The sequence below is a fragment of the Cataglyphis hispanica genome, chromosome 24 (genome assembly GCF_021464435.1).
Source record: "Cataglyphis hispanica isolate Lineage 1 chromosome 24, ULB_Chis1_1.0, whole genome shotgun sequence".
Classification (NCBI taxonomy): domain Eukaryota; kingdom Metazoa; phylum Arthropoda; class Insecta; order Hymenoptera; family Formicidae; genus Cataglyphis; species Cataglyphis hispanica.
The window spans coordinates 255,595-271,441 of NC_065977.1; the positions used below are offsets into that span (position 1 = coordinate 255,595).

The 15,847-nt window shown below is 37.5% G+C and overlaps 3 protein-coding genes across 8 annotated transcripts in view; 2 read left to right on the forward strand and 1 right to left on the reverse strand.

Moving 5' to 3' along the window:
* Positions 1-62: 62 nt before the first annotated feature.
* LOC126858318 (centrosomal protein of 63 kDa-B-like) lies at positions 63-4,416 on the forward strand. The gene is given in 8 exon segments (XM_050608561.1): positions 63-290; positions 293-681; positions 999-1,386; positions 1,479-1,670; positions 3,203-3,345; positions 3,466-3,630; positions 3,710-3,868; positions 4,037-4,416. Coding segments are annotated over 7 exon segments (1,485 nt in total). The 5' UTR covers positions 63-239; the 3' UTR covers positions 3,867-3,868; positions 4,037-4,416.
* A 581-nt stretch (positions 4,417-4,997) lies between these two features.
* LOC126858304 (apoptosis-resistant E3 ubiquitin protein ligase 1) overlaps positions 4,998-15,847 on the reverse strand; it is a 61,831-nt gene continuing 50,981 nt past the window's right edge. For 3 of the 6 annotated variants that reach the window (XM_050608529.1, XM_050608528.1, XM_050608527.1), the window contains exons 2-16: positions 14,342-14,580; positions 10,921-11,077; positions 10,231-10,436; positions 9,588-9,787; positions 9,058-9,295; positions 8,410-8,579; positions 8,151-8,331; positions 7,848-8,059; positions 7,432-7,698; positions 7,263-7,338; positions 6,894-7,183; positions 6,680-6,805; positions 6,280-6,468; positions 5,948-6,210; positions 4,998-5,858 (exon numbers count right to left, since the gene is read on the reverse strand). In XM_050608529.1, the coding sequence (XP_050464486.1) occupies positions 5,756-5,858; positions 5,948-6,210; positions 6,280-6,468; positions 6,680-6,805; positions 6,894-7,183; positions 7,263-7,338; positions 7,432-7,698; positions 7,848-8,059; positions 8,151-8,331; positions 8,410-8,579; positions 9,058-9,295; positions 9,588-9,787; positions 10,231-10,436; positions 10,921-11,077; positions 14,342-14,456 (2,793 nt within the window). In that variant the 5' untranslated portion in view covers positions 14,457-14,580 and the 3' untranslated portion in view covers positions 4,998-5,755. The remainder of the gene's footprint in view (positions 5,859-5,947; positions 6,211-6,279; positions 6,469-6,679; positions 6,806-6,893; positions 7,184-7,262; positions 7,339-7,431; positions 7,699-7,847; positions 8,060-8,150; positions 8,332-8,409; positions 8,580-9,057; positions 9,296-9,587; positions 9,788-10,230; positions 10,437-10,920; positions 11,078-14,341; positions 14,581-15,847) is intronic. The other 3 variants (XM_050608526.1, XM_050608525.1, XM_050608530.1) reach the window with 1 other exon arrangement.
* LOC126858331 (leucine-rich repeat LGI family member 4-like) lies at positions 11,595-13,930 on the forward strand. Its single transcript, XM_050608579.1, has 3 exons — positions 11,595-11,757; positions 11,995-12,482; positions 13,293-13,930. Exons 1-3 carry the CDS (start codon positions 11,643-11,645, stop codon positions 13,641-13,643), a joined length of 954 nt encoding a protein of 317 aa, XP_050464536.1. The 5' UTR covers positions 11,595-11,642; the 3' UTR covers positions 13,644-13,930.

The window sequence follows — 15,847 nt, forward strand, 5'->3', positions numbered from 1 at the left end:
GACCTAAGCCGAGTGCAATTAATCTCTATTCCGTCTATAATTCGAGAGACAAATTTATTCATAATTTTATATGCCGTACATATATATATTCTGATATATGTATATATGTTTTATATATCAATTTTTCAAATGTTTCTGTATTTAGAAGTACGTAAAATTATAAGCAGAATTATAGGACACACCCGATATTAATGGGTATCAGTCGTTTGTTCAGGTAACGCTCGGATCCCCCCGTCCCCATGACGAGAGCTGCAAACAATCTCGATCGCATTCGAGGATCCGAATTTCATTAGCGCAAACTGTAAACGGCGATATGCCAGAAACTGCTACTCAGTCGAAACGAATTTCAGGCTCACGAGTCGGAGCCGTCACTCGGGTAGAGACCAGACTGCCCCGATGCGTGCAACGTAGACTACCGTGCGCCCCGGTGTCCGTAAGATGCCATCCACGACCAAGCCCGTACCGATGCGCCGACAATCATCGCGTATCCCGAAGACCTTACAAACTGGCGGTTGGTCTGTCGGTGACTAGCCGAACCGGCAATCCAACACCGATTCCCAAGAGCTGCTCCGATCGATGCCCGACTAACGGCTGCTTCCTGGGCATCGGCACTCCTCGCTGCAAGAAGAGCCTGTCGATGATGGATCTGTCCGCCGTTGATCCCGACATCGGCGATCTCAAGTGAGGCCGCAAGTCAAACGCGCTGTAAAATGTTGTATGAATTAGCGAATAATATCGATAATTTTTGACATAAGTATTTCATTGATGATACCATGCATTTCATTTCTCTAAATATAATAAAATAATTTTCAAAATTAATAATATATATTTGATAGATTTTACACCGTTAAATATTCTCTCAAAAATTTTCTTATGGTGCCTATAGTATTATATTGTTAGGCATCATCAATGAAAATTTTATAAATTAAAAATCGAGCAGCAATTAACTTTGCCGATTAAATTAAGAATGCAAATTAATCGGGGAATATATCATATAGATCAGAGAGCGGCTCTAGCGTCAGTCGTCTCGACGATGTCACCGACAAATCCAAAGATATCTTGATGAACGGCGGAAGCGGTAGATCATGGACGGATGCTACGCCGTCTTCGGAATCTGAGCAGGGCGAAGTTGGCGGTTCGGCGGAGGATCTGACGATTCGGGCGGCGAACATTGTGTGCCACATGCTAGTGCTGAATGCTTGGCGACGTAGACGCACCGAGATCACGCAGCTGGAGCAACAAGTGGAGCACCTGCATCTCCAGATCGAGTTCCTGCGTCGATTGTTACTCGCCGAGAACGATCGGGTTGGCAGATTGAACGGCGAGCTGCATCGCGAAAAGTCACAGCTGGAGGAGACGACGCGCGAGCGCGACGCCATCAAGTTGGTACGATCGCTCTAGTTCTAATATTTTTTTGCGTTATATATCGTTTATAAATCGCAAACGCACTTTTATTTATCCGGCTGTTTCATTTCCAGGAGAAAGACAAATTAGAAATCGAATTAAAGCGTGTCGATGAGATTTCTCAGGACCGATCGGTGACCGTGGGAAATTTGAAAAACGAGCTCTTATCCGCGCAAGATCAGTTAAAGGCGCTCGACAAGCAAATGGCGAAGGATCGGGAGAAGCTCTTAAAATTACGGGAAGATAAAAGGATTCTCCTGGATAAGGTTCCGTGTTTTCCCTTGATTTGAAAATTAAGCGCGCGCACAAGACTAAGTCGCTTATAAATATCCCTCATTACTTTTCTTAAATGGCGAATTTTCTGATTTTGATAATTTCGGGTCATCTTTCTCCTGGCAAAAAAATCAAATAATTTATCACATTCTTCTAATGGGAGGCTCTACATAAACAATATGCATTGAATCACGAGACTCGCGACTTTCGACCGCGCACGTGAATGGTTTGTATGTATATCGTCCGCAATAGCGATGGTGATAAAAAATTGATCCGTCGTTCGATGACTCACTATTATGCTCGTAGGAGACGCGAGATCGCGACCTCTTTTTCCTCCTCCCCTCCCCTCCCCTCTCCCTCCCTCCCTCCTCTTCCTCCTCTTCCTCCTCTTCCTCTTCATCCTCCTCCTCCTCCTTCTTCTTCTTTTCCTCCTCGGGGGTGAACTCTCTCGTGCGAAATCCCTTCGCGTTCCATGAACTAGTGTGACTCATCCTTTCCTTCTCTCTCTCTCTCTCTCTCTCTCTCTCTCTCTCTCTCTCTCTCTCTCTCTCACGTTTTCCACTTTTGTGGAAGTTGGACATCTCCAACGATTGTGATATAAAGTAACATTGGCTTACTGCACAAATGTAGGGAACGATAGGGAAATGTCAACAGATTTATATCTAGTGGATTCTTGATATAACAAGTCTTGCTGTAAATCCTTTAAAACATGATAAATTGCAGTTTTGAAAAAAAATATCATTAAACGTTAAAATTCTGATATTCTACAGCCATTAGAAATTTATTTTATAATTTATATTAAAATGAATTTTTGTTAAATTGCAAAAATATCCTGTAATATATTGTTTGTGATTGAAAGTCATATATAATAGCGCACTTCTGCGAATATTTAAGCTTTTTCGAACTTATCTTTACTGTAACGAATGTAAATAAATTGTTATTTGTCAAGCATGTGCTCTGTCTGCAAGATCGATATATCATGCCGCTATTGAGTTTAACCTACGACACTTGTCATTATGTGCAACCCTAGTGACCATTATTTCTTAAAGATTGTAGAATTCATCTGCGAGACAGCGTCAGGTCAATGCACGACAAGAGAAATATAGCTTACGAGTGAATCATACCTTTCGCGTTTCGGTGACTCAATATCATGTAATACTCCTTCCGTACCAGGAAGAAGGATCAATACTACTTGCCCTATTAACTTTTATTCATTGTGGAATATCGCGAAAAGTTGCAATATCAATATATATTCGGAATTAGACGCATGTTGTAAATTGTAAATTCCTATGTCACATTGATGAATCCTATACATATATGAATGAATGAGTATGTTGCAGCAGGTTCAGCGATTTTGCAAGAGATCCGGAATCTGGAAAAGAGAAAGAGAGAGAGATGTATACATTGTTTAAATATTTTTAATATTCGAAATATTCGGAAAATCATTTTGCTTCATGTAAAAGTTATAAATTATTATATTTAACTCTTCATAGTGTTGTGATCTATGACAAAAAAATTTATGTAGATATCAGCCAGCGAGGCATTGGCGACGGATCGTCGCATCAGAGCCGAAAAAGCGGAATCTACTGTCGAGGAGTTGCAGCATCGATTAACGGCACAGGTGGCTCACGCCGAGTCTATGCAGGAACAGTTGCGGCGCATTTCCAGGTAGAGATTCTAATTGTAATCTGAAACACCTGAGTACAGAAACTTATCGTTAATAAATTATATAATTTAGGGAGCGCAAACATTTATTATATATATAATATAAAGTACATTATAAATTAGGGAATTACAAGTTACGGACGAGGAGAAGCAGAGATTAGAGAAACGTGTGAGAGCCAGCGAGGGTAACGCGAGAGCTCTGAGTTTACGTGCCATTTCCCTGGAGAGTCAATTGGTTGATCGAGAAGCTGAACTTCGTCGCATCGAATCGGATTACAACACCCAGATGTGAGATCTACTTTTGAAAAAATTCTTTCCAATTAACCAAGTTCCATAACGCGTATTTTTATATTGTTGTATTCGCCAGGACGGAATTGAGAGAGCTGCGAGAGCGACTAGTGCGTCAATCTCAAGAGGGTGGCTGGAGCAGTCGGATGTTGCAGATTGCCGGAAGCATCATGCGCGCGTCAATCATTCGGACTTTCGCCTTCTTGTCCAGTGCTGCTCTGCCATTGCCGCCGTAAGAGTAAGTAAATATTTTATGATACTAGCACGTGACAAAATTCAACAAGCAGAAATAATATGAGAATTTCTGCTGCGTTATTTTATATCGTTTGACGTAGACGCGCGGTTTACGATATTATGTAACACAAGGAGTCGAAGAAACAGTACTAATTTCTATATGTAAAATAAGCAGATAAAGGGCTTAAGCGTGATTGCGACTTTCTGGAAGCCGGTTTTACTTGGAGAAAGACGTACCGGCCAGTTGAAGCAAATGTCTTTGGCCGTGAAAAGGAGGATGATTTACGATTGAAAATGGCAATTCAGAGAATGACAAAATGACGACAGGCACGCGTAGGATGGCAAATAAATTGACAAGCATTAGTTTCTTCTTTCGTATTACATTTAAAATTTAACATTGCAATCTTTTTTTTTTCGAATCAATATTTAACTTTTGAATAACGGAGATTTTATATGGATATATAACGCTTGACACACACCGTGGTTAAAACAAGCGATTTTATCGCATTACGCGGCATTTCGATTTATAGGATCAAGTTTTTTCTTTTTTGTATGTAAATTGTATAATATAAGCAAGAAAATGATGTGTAGTAAATAGAACTTTTAGCAGGATTTGTCTAATAAACGTGAGAGAGAGAGATATTACATACCTTTTTATCTATATATTTTTATATTCCTTCGTGTAACATGATAAACTGATAAAAATAAATTACCGTCAGAGCATTATCTGATGGCAAATTGCTACTGCGAGGCGTAGTACGATTTGCGATCGTTGGATTTGCATTCGTGCATTTTCTTACAACGAATTGCTCGCTATGGCGAAGTTACTACGTTTCAATTTATTATTCCTCTCTACTTAATATAATAATTACAATGTTACTGCATCTTAAATAAATACGTATACATTAGAATGCGATGCTCGTAGTACGGTTACAGTATTTATGACTAGGTGATCACTTTATTATTATCACGAGTATTTTGCGTTGATAAGAAATAATGTGTAGTGTTTCAGAATACAACCGTACAGGACGTACACACTAATTAGCTTACGTTATCCGCCATCTTCGACGTTGGAAGTACCGTAAAATTGTCGTGCTAATCATATGAGGGATAGAACAAAAAAAGTAAAAAACTGCTAGGCACAAAGCTTCAATGTATTAGTATCGTTTTTAAGTCGTTTTAAAATCACATATTGTGCGCCATTTGACAAGAATGTGTTGAAGAAAAAAGAAATACTGATAAATGGAACGTTATACACTGCTACAATGATCCCTTCATCAAATGCGTTGATCTCTCCTTACATATAATGCTTACCTGCGAAGAAAGGAAAAGTTATATATGTGTATTTTGATTTGTTCTATCGTATGTCATTATACTGCGACGTTAACTACAATTATCGTACGAGGAACGCATTAATTCTCTTTACGTTCACATAACACAAAACCTATCGTTATGCTTTCGACTACGCTATGTCTCGATATAATAATATTGAGCAACTTTGATGTTGAGGTAACATTGCTCTTGCTCTGGACATCTTCCATTTTATAAAAATGTCGCCGCGGTTCAATAGAACTGCATTCTCCACACTCGTCGGAAGATTAGATTGTTCCTGATAGTCTTCGGCGTAACATAGAAGAAAGATGATTCTAAAAAAGAGTTCTCTCTAACTGTCTATGTATACAAAACGTGCGTGATAAAGTTACTATCTTCTCTCGACCTCGCCAACGGCAAGGAAGTTACTAAGGGGATAAACTTATGTGACAGGACCTATTTTTCGCGAAAGAGGACGCATGATTTTTTATCATCAGAGGAAAGATGAATACATATTTGCTGATATAATAATACAGTGCTGTTTTAATTAGACTCGACTAGAAATTTAGCGGATTCCTGATTAGATCATGCCGAAACCTTCAGTACCCTCGCTGATGGCCAATAGCAACGCTCGTTCAAAGTGATCGTAGCACTCGTAATCGGGTAAGCAAAGTTGGTTAAAGCTGAAAAAATATTATAATTACAAATTAATGATTAACGTCAAGATTTCGGGATATTCATATCCCGATGATATTCTCGAAACAAAACGTACCAGGTATGTGCCGTGGGTAAGTTAGCAAACGTTGGGGCAGCTGTGATCTGGAAACGTGGACTCAATTGTTGAAATCCACCGGGTGGTAATTGTGAGCAGCCCGTGGTAAACTGGAGCAACCGCGCCATTTCCTCCTGCGTAAAATTGCTCACCGCCGTCCAGAACCAGTCGAGCACTCGGAGAAATTCCGGAGAACTTCCATTAGCTATATGATGCGCGCGCAAATCCGCTACGCTGTACTCGCCGGTTCCGCATAACAGCAACTGTGAAAGAAGGTACAGAGTCATCACATCTTCAAAAGACAAATTGTCTCGAGCAGATATTTTACGTACCTCCAATTCATTTTCGTCGAATATTCCTAAGAGATTATCGGGAATCAATTCGTTGAGACCGCGCAAGAAATGATCGACTTCATTGCGAATGGAACTGGCAAGCCGATGCTGAGCGAGCGCGTCTAGATAACGAAGTTTTGTGTCATTGGTCACTCGAATCTTGCTACCACCAGGAATTAATTCCGCTACCTGTGCAAAATGTAGAAATATTAATCATAATTTTTGCATAGTGCATTAAATTACATTAATTTTAGATCCAAATCTCTTCTTTATCGTTTGTATTTATATATTTTAAAATTATCTTTATTTTATTTTTCACTTCTTGTAATAAATACGCTGAATTAATAAGCTGAATTCTCGAGAGTCTGCCGTTACTTTTGCGAAAAGAAAATTTGTCTACCTTCAACAGTTGACCATCCTTATCATATTCCTCTTCAACGAAGTATAATTCCATTTCCTCAACATCATTCTCGAGAATGTACTTCACTTTACTTAAATATAAATCAGGGTCATCTTGCTCAAAATACTAGCGTCACAAAAAGAAATATACACTTGTTAATTTATATTTTCTAAATTTTTTCTAAATTAAAAAATGAGCTTTTCCAACGCTTTACCTTGTAATGTACTCGAAGTCCTATAATCTGTGCCAGGAATGATCTGGTGAATCGCGCTCGTACTAACTGACGATAGGAGCCACCGAGCGCCGACTCGTAAAGACACTTGCCTACAATACGTCCAGCGAATTCGTAGTGTTTCAATTTAAGATGCGGCGGCCGTTTCGGATTTGGATGGACCAATGCCTGCTGCGATTCTCCAAACGATGCGAACAAACCGTTTCCCGGATCAAACAGCGCGGCGCATATTAATTCGAACCATTCGCGTCGCACACCACCCCAATCAACGCCTGATGTATGAAATAATAATTCTTAGATAGTTGTCTTGTCAAATCAATCTTTATAAAAAATTTTAAAACGCAAACCTACCTTGTTCGCCTTGAAAAGTGATTTCAAAATTTCGGCACCACTCGCTTACGGAAAATCCTTTAGTGGCTTTCATAGACTTTAACAAGAAAAATGTAGTTAATATACATTTTGATACGCGACGCCCTCATGAAAAGAAAGTTACTATATAAGTTAAATAATTCATATTTACCGATTCTAAAAGCTTATCGCGCTGCACTTTCATCGACAATTTTTCATGATAATGCTTCTGATGATGCTTACGGACCTCGTGGTAGAAAAAGTCTTGTTTATCGGCGAACGTCTCACTGCCACCGATGTTTTTCAAAAGAAATAGAGTAAATGTGGCGGCTATTATATCGCGGTACAAAGATATTAATTCAACGGGTGGTTGACATCCATCGTCTATCGAAAAAGGATAATAGCCCTCGTGCTGATTAGTTGAACTTTCAAAATGGAACTATAAAGTAGTTAGAAAAATAAGAAATTACACAAACCAGTGACTGAATTGACAAATTAACGACACACACGCACGCACGCACATATATATATATATATATATATATATATATATATATATATATAATTATTTCTAATGATATTACATACCTTAGTCGAAGGGCACAGTCTAAATGTTACGAGTCTTTTGGGAATGAATTTTAATAAATATTCCTTAATCGTAAGTTGTTTAGGCGAGATAAAGCAGAAGACTTTCTTTGGTTTGGAAAATCTCTCTCCTTGCATGCCCAACAGCTTCGCGGCATAACAAATATCGGGATCCTTGGACGCTACATTATTATGCACCATTCTCGCGACGGAACCTAGTAATGAGAAGAGAAGTGATATACACGAGTGTTTTATACTATGTGATAAAAAAATATACCATGAAAAAGAGATGTATTTTTTACGTACTTTCGAGCACGATGATATCAAAATCTCCATTGTGCAATTGCAATCCCGCTAAACTGACAGTCGCGTGATAACATCCGCCTTTCGGGAAGCTTACTTTCAAACGAATTCTTTGATTTGGAGAATCGTAGTCGAGCTGAATACTGCAGTCTACCATCGATTCTTTATCTCCTATACTACCGATCTATGGTAGACGCAGATGCAGATAATTAGACAATGATCGTTAAGATTTTTTACTCTCGTAATGTATTTTCCGATTTACCTGAGAAATATTAATATTATAGCCTTCAGTGGGTTGATCCTTGGGTCCAAATATGCACAGATTGTCATATTCGTCACGTGGTTCTATTGTCATCGAATGCGCTATTCCGGCTGTACAAACGACCGTAGAACTTTGTCGTACAAAGACCGTCTTATTTGGATCCGGAGGGCCTATATTATTAAATTATATATTGCACGATATAATATTCTATAAATTTTTCGATTAAAAAATTTGGAGTTAATTTTCGTTTAATAAAAATAAGAAAGAATTATACATTACTGCAAATTGTCAGTTTCAAATTTTAAATATATGTGTAGAGTTAGTCATAAAACTACAAATCTGTTAAAGACTACTAAATAAAAACTAAAAAATAAAGTTTAGTTAAATTTTAAAATTTAATCTTTGAAAAAGAGAGAAAAAAAAGAGAATCTTCAATCACATAATTCAAAAACCATTAATTTTTCAATATTATATATACTTTTTGTTTATATATACATATATATATATATATATATATATATATATATATATACATATTATTAAACTTATTGTAAGATAGTCTTGTCGCATGATTCAATTTTATTTTACGCTGTGTCAGATGTATTAGATTTGTATCGACTTTAGTTTATATGCATCAAGTATACATACCAGGAAGAAAATTCTTAAGGAACGGGCTGCCATGAACATGACACGATCCGATAAGTACAGCTATTCGATATTGTCCCGCATGGCGGACAGTAAACTTGACTACTGCAGTATTCGCAGCTAAGGGATCGGTGCCTCCCAGTTCTATCAACGTAGCCACCCTGCGTGTATCTTCCGTTACTTCCACGATCAAATTATCCTTGTCACATATCGGATATGGCTGACCGTTGCGCTGATAAAACTGTAAATAAATATTTTGACGTGTAATAAATATATTTAGCGTCCAGAATATATAACTAATCAAAACGTCATTTTTAACTGTTAATCATGTGTGATCTGTTTCATAATTAAATTGTATTATAGTTTTTAAATATAGATTGTTGCATACTTAATAATTGTTTATCACTTGAAACCTCGCAACATTACATTTTTACAATGCATTAAAATATGCTTTTTTTATGAATGTGTTTCGTGTTTCATATTTTAGCAGATTATTTCTTTTGAATGTAAATATCTGCGGCCGCTTTACTCACTTTTACAGTAAAAGTCATCGTTTCGCCGACCAGCTGAGGCTCTTCCCACTCGAAATGAACGCGGCAATTGCTCGGCAATAAATATTTTCCTGTGACGTATTGCAGAAGGGAATGTTTCGCTTCGGGTGCCAGAGCGGGCTGCGTCATAGCAGCCAGGGTAACCAGCCCTGCCACCGACACGGAAACTACCAGCATACCACCTGGCAAATACAAGTTATTTGTTAACTTTTGTGCACATTTAGTTAATTTCTTTCTACCTTTAAACGCGTTGTAAAACCTTCAAAGAAAAGAATCAACAAAAAATAATGAAAGATTGGATATAAAGAGAAAATCAAATCTCTTTTAACGCTTTCTCTTTAAACATGTACTGTTTTAATTTGAACGACATTGGTAATTAATAATAACTTTATTAGTAAGTGTTTAATAATTTGCTAATTTATTATTATAATTAATTCTTCAGTGATACAATTTTTATTGCGTTTCATGTTTTACAACGCGCAAAGATAGAAATCATTTCCGTTAAAATTGCCGTTCTCAAACTACTGTGGCGAATCTACGAGGCATACGACAATAAATCCTCGTTCCGGGAGAAGGATTTCGTTTCACCAAAATAGGGAGAAAATGGTGCTACATAAACTCGTACCCCATGTCCAAGCGTCCTGATGTTGGCTGTTCTTTACAACGGCACTCCACAGATCCGCTTTTAAAGTTTCTAAATCTTCCTTTGAAGTAGGCAATGTCTGTCTGGCCTGCATCCATCGCGGTAGATCCTTGCCAAGGGCTGCTCGTGCCGCATTGTCCTCCACCCAATATACATCCTCCAGGGACATCACCTCCATCTGCATCAACCTGACAAGATACATCTTTAAAGTATATGCTTGAAATATACCTGACAAAGCATATCTTTATATAGGTCTAGGTTAGAGAAAATCCGTTTATTTTAGCGGATAAGAGACTATTAAATAGAAAGAAAATTATTTTATAAAACTTCAATATAGTAATTAAAAAAATTATTTTTCCAAGCCAACAAATATAATAATTTAAATAATGTATTATGAATGATAGATAACAATATTATTCAAATTCTTCTGTGGTGTAATAAAATTATATTATAAATAAATAGTGTCAATTAAAATTTGTGCTACTCAACTCAACGGTCTAAATAATAATTATCGATCATTCGTAATAAACTAATTAAATTTATTCGCGAATTAAAAAAAAAACAATATTTTGACAATTCTGTCAATAACCATTGCTACGTATATCATTATATCGTTAAGACTAATGTCCATCCATTATTGAGTTATTTATTAATTGTGCAAATTTCTCTTACTTTTGATAATAGTTGTGTAGGCCATGATCCGTCAACCATTGACGTAGCACCAGCCTCTGCTGCAGCAGACGCGCGGCGCGCTGCAGACGTTCTTCATCCTGAGCCGGAAGCTCGGGAAGCGCATCGACCTCACCGCAACTTGCGAGGGTCGAGATGCCTGTTAAAAGAAGGAAAACCTATGCACATTCTCTTGGTACAAATATATACGATTAATTTGAGATGAGAAAAACGAGGCGATAACTCAAACGTCAGAAACGAGAAAATACAATTTCGATCATCTTTGAATTCGCACATATGTATCTTGAATCGTCTTTCAAAAAGAGACAAACAAAATATCTTTTTAAAGATGCAAATTATATATATAGTTTCCATTATATTCACGATCTTTCACGATCATTGTGTGAAATATAAATAAATAATGTAAATATAATATAAAATATAAATATTCACTACATACTAAATCATGATCCATCTTCATTTTTTTTTCTGACATGAGACAAGGTGGATTATTTTATGGCATCCTATCCTTAGATAACAACGCATTGTTAATTAATGATGCTTCCGTAATCAGTACGAAATGGCATTTGAGATACCGATAGCTCGTTATCGTCGACAGAGGGAATGGGAAATGTCGGCTGCGATAATTTGCGTTACTTCACTTCCTTCGCATCCGTTTTCTCGGTGATTAGTGTCAGTCGTAAAACCGATCAAAACCGAGTAAAATGTGCCGCGTGCGTCTCGAGATGTGTCGGCACATCTCGCTTCTCGTTTTTGCCTGCATCCTTGCGTTTACGGATGTCGTAATCGCGTCATGTTTCACCAACAAATACGAAAATGGTGAGGCTACATGACATTTGAGGAGAACTGAACTTTTGTCTATCTTACAGAGAAAATTATCTTTCTCTCATTCTTCTATTTTGTAATTTAATTACGTGTATCATTTACGTTGAAACCTTATTCGTTTTAATTTCGTTTCTTCATTGCATAAAATATAAAGTAAAATGTAAAGTGGCAATAATTGTCGCGATTAACTGATCTCACTTTGCTATTATCAAACTATTTAATTATCCATAGGATCACATGAGCGTGTGATATGCTCCAATCTGACCAATTTAAATATCGCCATAAGTTACGGCGGCCCGCTCGTAGACGACATGATGATCTTTCAATCGCGGATAGATAATATTCCCGATCGGTCGTTCCTGAGATATAGTAAGAGCTTAATATCTCTGAATATGCGCGACTGCGGTATCAGAGAAATTTCCGACCACGCCTTCGCCGGTCTGACGTACATGAAGAAGCTCGGCCTGTCGTACAATAACATCACGTCGGTGAAGGATCAGTGGTTCGTCAGTTTAATATCTTTGGAGCAACTGGATCTCTCGTACAATCACATCGTGTCGATCGAGTCGACGGTCTTTGAGAAATTGCGGGGCCTCAAAAGGCTCGATGTCAGGAGGAATCGTTTGACATGCTTGGAACCGGCCCAGCTCGCACCCATGGCAGGCATCGAGAGGTTTCGTTTCTCCGGAAATCCCTTCACCTTTCGGTGCCGCGGCACGGTAAGCGTTTTACTTAATTAAAAAAAGCGTCGTTCGACCACGTATTCGAGCATTACAACGGAATAAGCCCGCCATAAGCACGCGACGGCGCGATAACTTTTGTAATTTGCTTTAAAAAGAGGGAAATTTTTTAAAGACTATTTTTAAGACTTTTTTTCTGGTAAATAATAGATTTTTTTTTTAAATCACTTTATTAGCATCACGAACTACATAATTTAAACTACTTTTATTATGAAATTTTCGTTAAAAAATATTAATATTTGTTTTTTAACATTATAAAAAAACAATTTATTCAATCAAAATTCTATACGTGCAACTAAAACTATTGTCTTATATTTTAAGAAAATATTTGACTTTTGTTTCAGAGCTTTCGAACGCACCCGTTTTTTTTTAAGGCTACTTATAATACAGGCTATTGTAGCTATAAATGTTAATATTTTTTAATAAAAATTTTATAAAAGATAATTCAATCTATTTTATGATGTTGTAATAATGTGATTAAAAAAAAAAAAAATTTATTTACCAGAAAAAACAATTATTTATCAGAAAAAAAAAAATCGTTACAAATAGCTTTTTTTTCAGCTGTTACATTGGTTTTCCCCTTAAAATTCGGATTTTGAGAATATTTGTAATACAATGTTAAAAGAAAGATAAAAATGAAGATATTTCAATCTATTGTTGCTCGCATATAAATATTTAAACGGATGCTGACATTTCATTTCAATGCTCGCGTTATCAACATTCATGACAGGACATTCATTGAAATAAAAAAAATTAGTTACTTCGAATCTAATCCCTCCTATGTTACAGCTGACGTTGTGGTTGCAAGATCTGGGCATAAATTGCAAAACTGAGCAACGCGGGGAGGAAAACTGGTTGGACAGTATATTGTGGCTCTGCGCCGCGGACGACGGCAAGGTGGCCGATTCCGAAGTCCTGATGAAGGAATGCGTTATCCTGAATCTGTTCAATCAACTTCGCACTGGTCTAACCACGGCCGAGTCCTTTCCCTTATCTATTCCCCAGGAGTGTATATACGCGAGAAACGAACTTACGAGATGCATAACTACAGATCGCAGACGTGGCAGGGAAGTTATCACTAACGGACACGTCGTGAGGAAATTGTTACGACAATTGACGGAATCGAAATCAATTATATAATACGCGCAGCGGACAAATTATAAATTTAAAAACAAATAATGCGTTAATATTTCATAAAATACTTTGCGTTAATTTTTTAGACTCTAATATTCCTAATAAATATTATTTTTGATGTCAGATTTTCGTATCATTAACGAAATGATTTGTTAGACAAACTGGGAGAAATATTAATATTTTACATTATTGGTTTTGTCGACAAATTTGTCAGGCATAATTCCATAATTATCATATATTGATCTATTCTGTTTAATGCAAAAATGTTTAAGACAAAATAAATGTTCTTTTTTCTGATGCTTTATTCTAGATATAATTATTTTTCATATCTAAATAGATATTTTTTTCAAAGAGAATAGGAAAATGTATATTGTTTTTCAAGTTGCCTTTCGTAACAATTAGCCATTAAAAACTTGTGTGTCTTCGCGAATGTCTATTCTCCGAAATAATTCATTTAAAAATTGTCTTGATTAGAAGGTGAACATAAAGAATGTATAAAGAAGTCGATTTTTATAGATTCGAGATAAATTGCAGAATGAGAGGATTAATTCGCTGCACCATCCATATACGTAGATATGAGATATTTATAGCGTACATACGTCAGTGCAAATTATGCAATACGGTATGAAATTAGGATTTAGGCCCGGTGACCTCTCGAGATTCGCATCAAACACATTCGTCCTCGCAGAGCAGTGGTTACTCACCGGAGGATGCGCTCCCGCTGGGCCGCAACGACATGCCGATGGATGATATCTCGCCGGCGAGGAAATCTTTGTTTTCGCGTTGTCCATTTCGGCGGCCCGGATTTTTGTCTGGCATAATTCCCTCTCTCTTTCTCTATCTATCGAGGATCTCTTTCCGCCTGTCTTGTCGTCGCACCTTAACACGGCTACGGCGCGTTTCGTTCACCACCGTTGTCGCCCCGACGTCGGTTCCCGCATCTCTTCGAAAGATTACGTTAATCCTTCATTCGAGACACACTTTATTTTATACTTGGGGGAGGTGCACCAAACGCGAATGTGCAGCTGATAAGATTGCAGTGTCTCTGAGTGAGATGCGCGCGGCTAGACTTGCCTCGCGGAAACGCTCGATCTTACTTTACGAAATAACCGGAATTGGTGCGATACCGAGCGATTTGGACAGTGATGGACGGAGACATTGAAGAACGAGTGCGATTATGGCAAAATAGCAGCTATCAGCTTGTTAAAATGAATGATTTTTCCGTGAATAGTGCTAGAATAATGCGACTTCATCGACGATTAATCCTCGAATGCACATAAGTGAGAATTTGATTGCGCGATGAAAAAAGTCTTCGACCCAATAAATCACGTGTTCTCTTTCATATATTTTTTAAAATTAGTAACATTAGAGTGTTATCTTAAGTATAACACATTTATCTTGCTGCCAGTTGCGTAAAATTCTAACGCACGATTTATGACGTTAGAAAAAGGATAACGTGTACTCGAGCATGTATTCGAGAATTAGACCGTGAACAAGCATCATTAATTATTTCAATTATGTACGCGCCACCCTTGTACTTGACGTATAAAGTACTGAAATTTTATCGCGAGAACGCGCATAAAGGTGCATTTTTGCGAAACGAAAAAGAGAGGGAGAGAGACAGAGAGAGAAAGAGAGACAGAGAGAGAAAGAAAGAGAGAGAGAGAGAGAGAGAGAGAGATCGGAGAGCTTAATCTACGTCGGTGAAGACAAAGGGCGTTTATGCTTTTGCCGAGAATTAATTCAACGATGGAAAACATTAATCACCCTTTCGCGCTGAACAATGGCCCCCTCCTGGTATGCTCGCGAACGAAAGAATAGACGGGACAGAGCGCAATTAATTTCAATTATTCGTGGCAATTCGCGGATGCAGGTGAAAGCGAATAAAAGTGCGTAGGCGGCTGCGATCGAGACAAAGCCAATGAAGTAGAGGATGGATGAACATTAATTAGCGATTTGTAAATTGATAACTGAGATGATTGATTGTACACTCAAAGAGTGAGGAAGAAAACAAGGAAAAACATAAATAAATTTTTACAAAATTAATTCATTCTCCCGCAAATTTTATGAAATAAAACAACCAGTTGCGCGTAATATTGTTACATAATAGAATCGTTTACTCCAACTAATAACGGTAAATTATTATACATTAGATAAGATTTTACAAGGGAGCGGCACCGTGTTAAATAGACACATATTATATTCGCGAA

Coding starts and splice junctions, on each gene's coding strand:
- LOC126858331 (XM_050608579.1), top strand. CDS start 11,643: ATGTGCCGCGTGCGTCTCGAGATGTGTCGGCACATCTCGCTTCTCGTT. Junction 11,758..11,994: donor CACCAACAAATACGAAAATG/GTGAGGCTACAT, acceptor AATTATCCATAG/GATCACATGAGCGTGTGATA. Junction 12,483..13,292: donor CCTTTCGGTGCCGCGGCACG/GTAAGCGTTTTA, acceptor CCTATGTTACAG/CTGACGTTGTGGTTGCAAGA.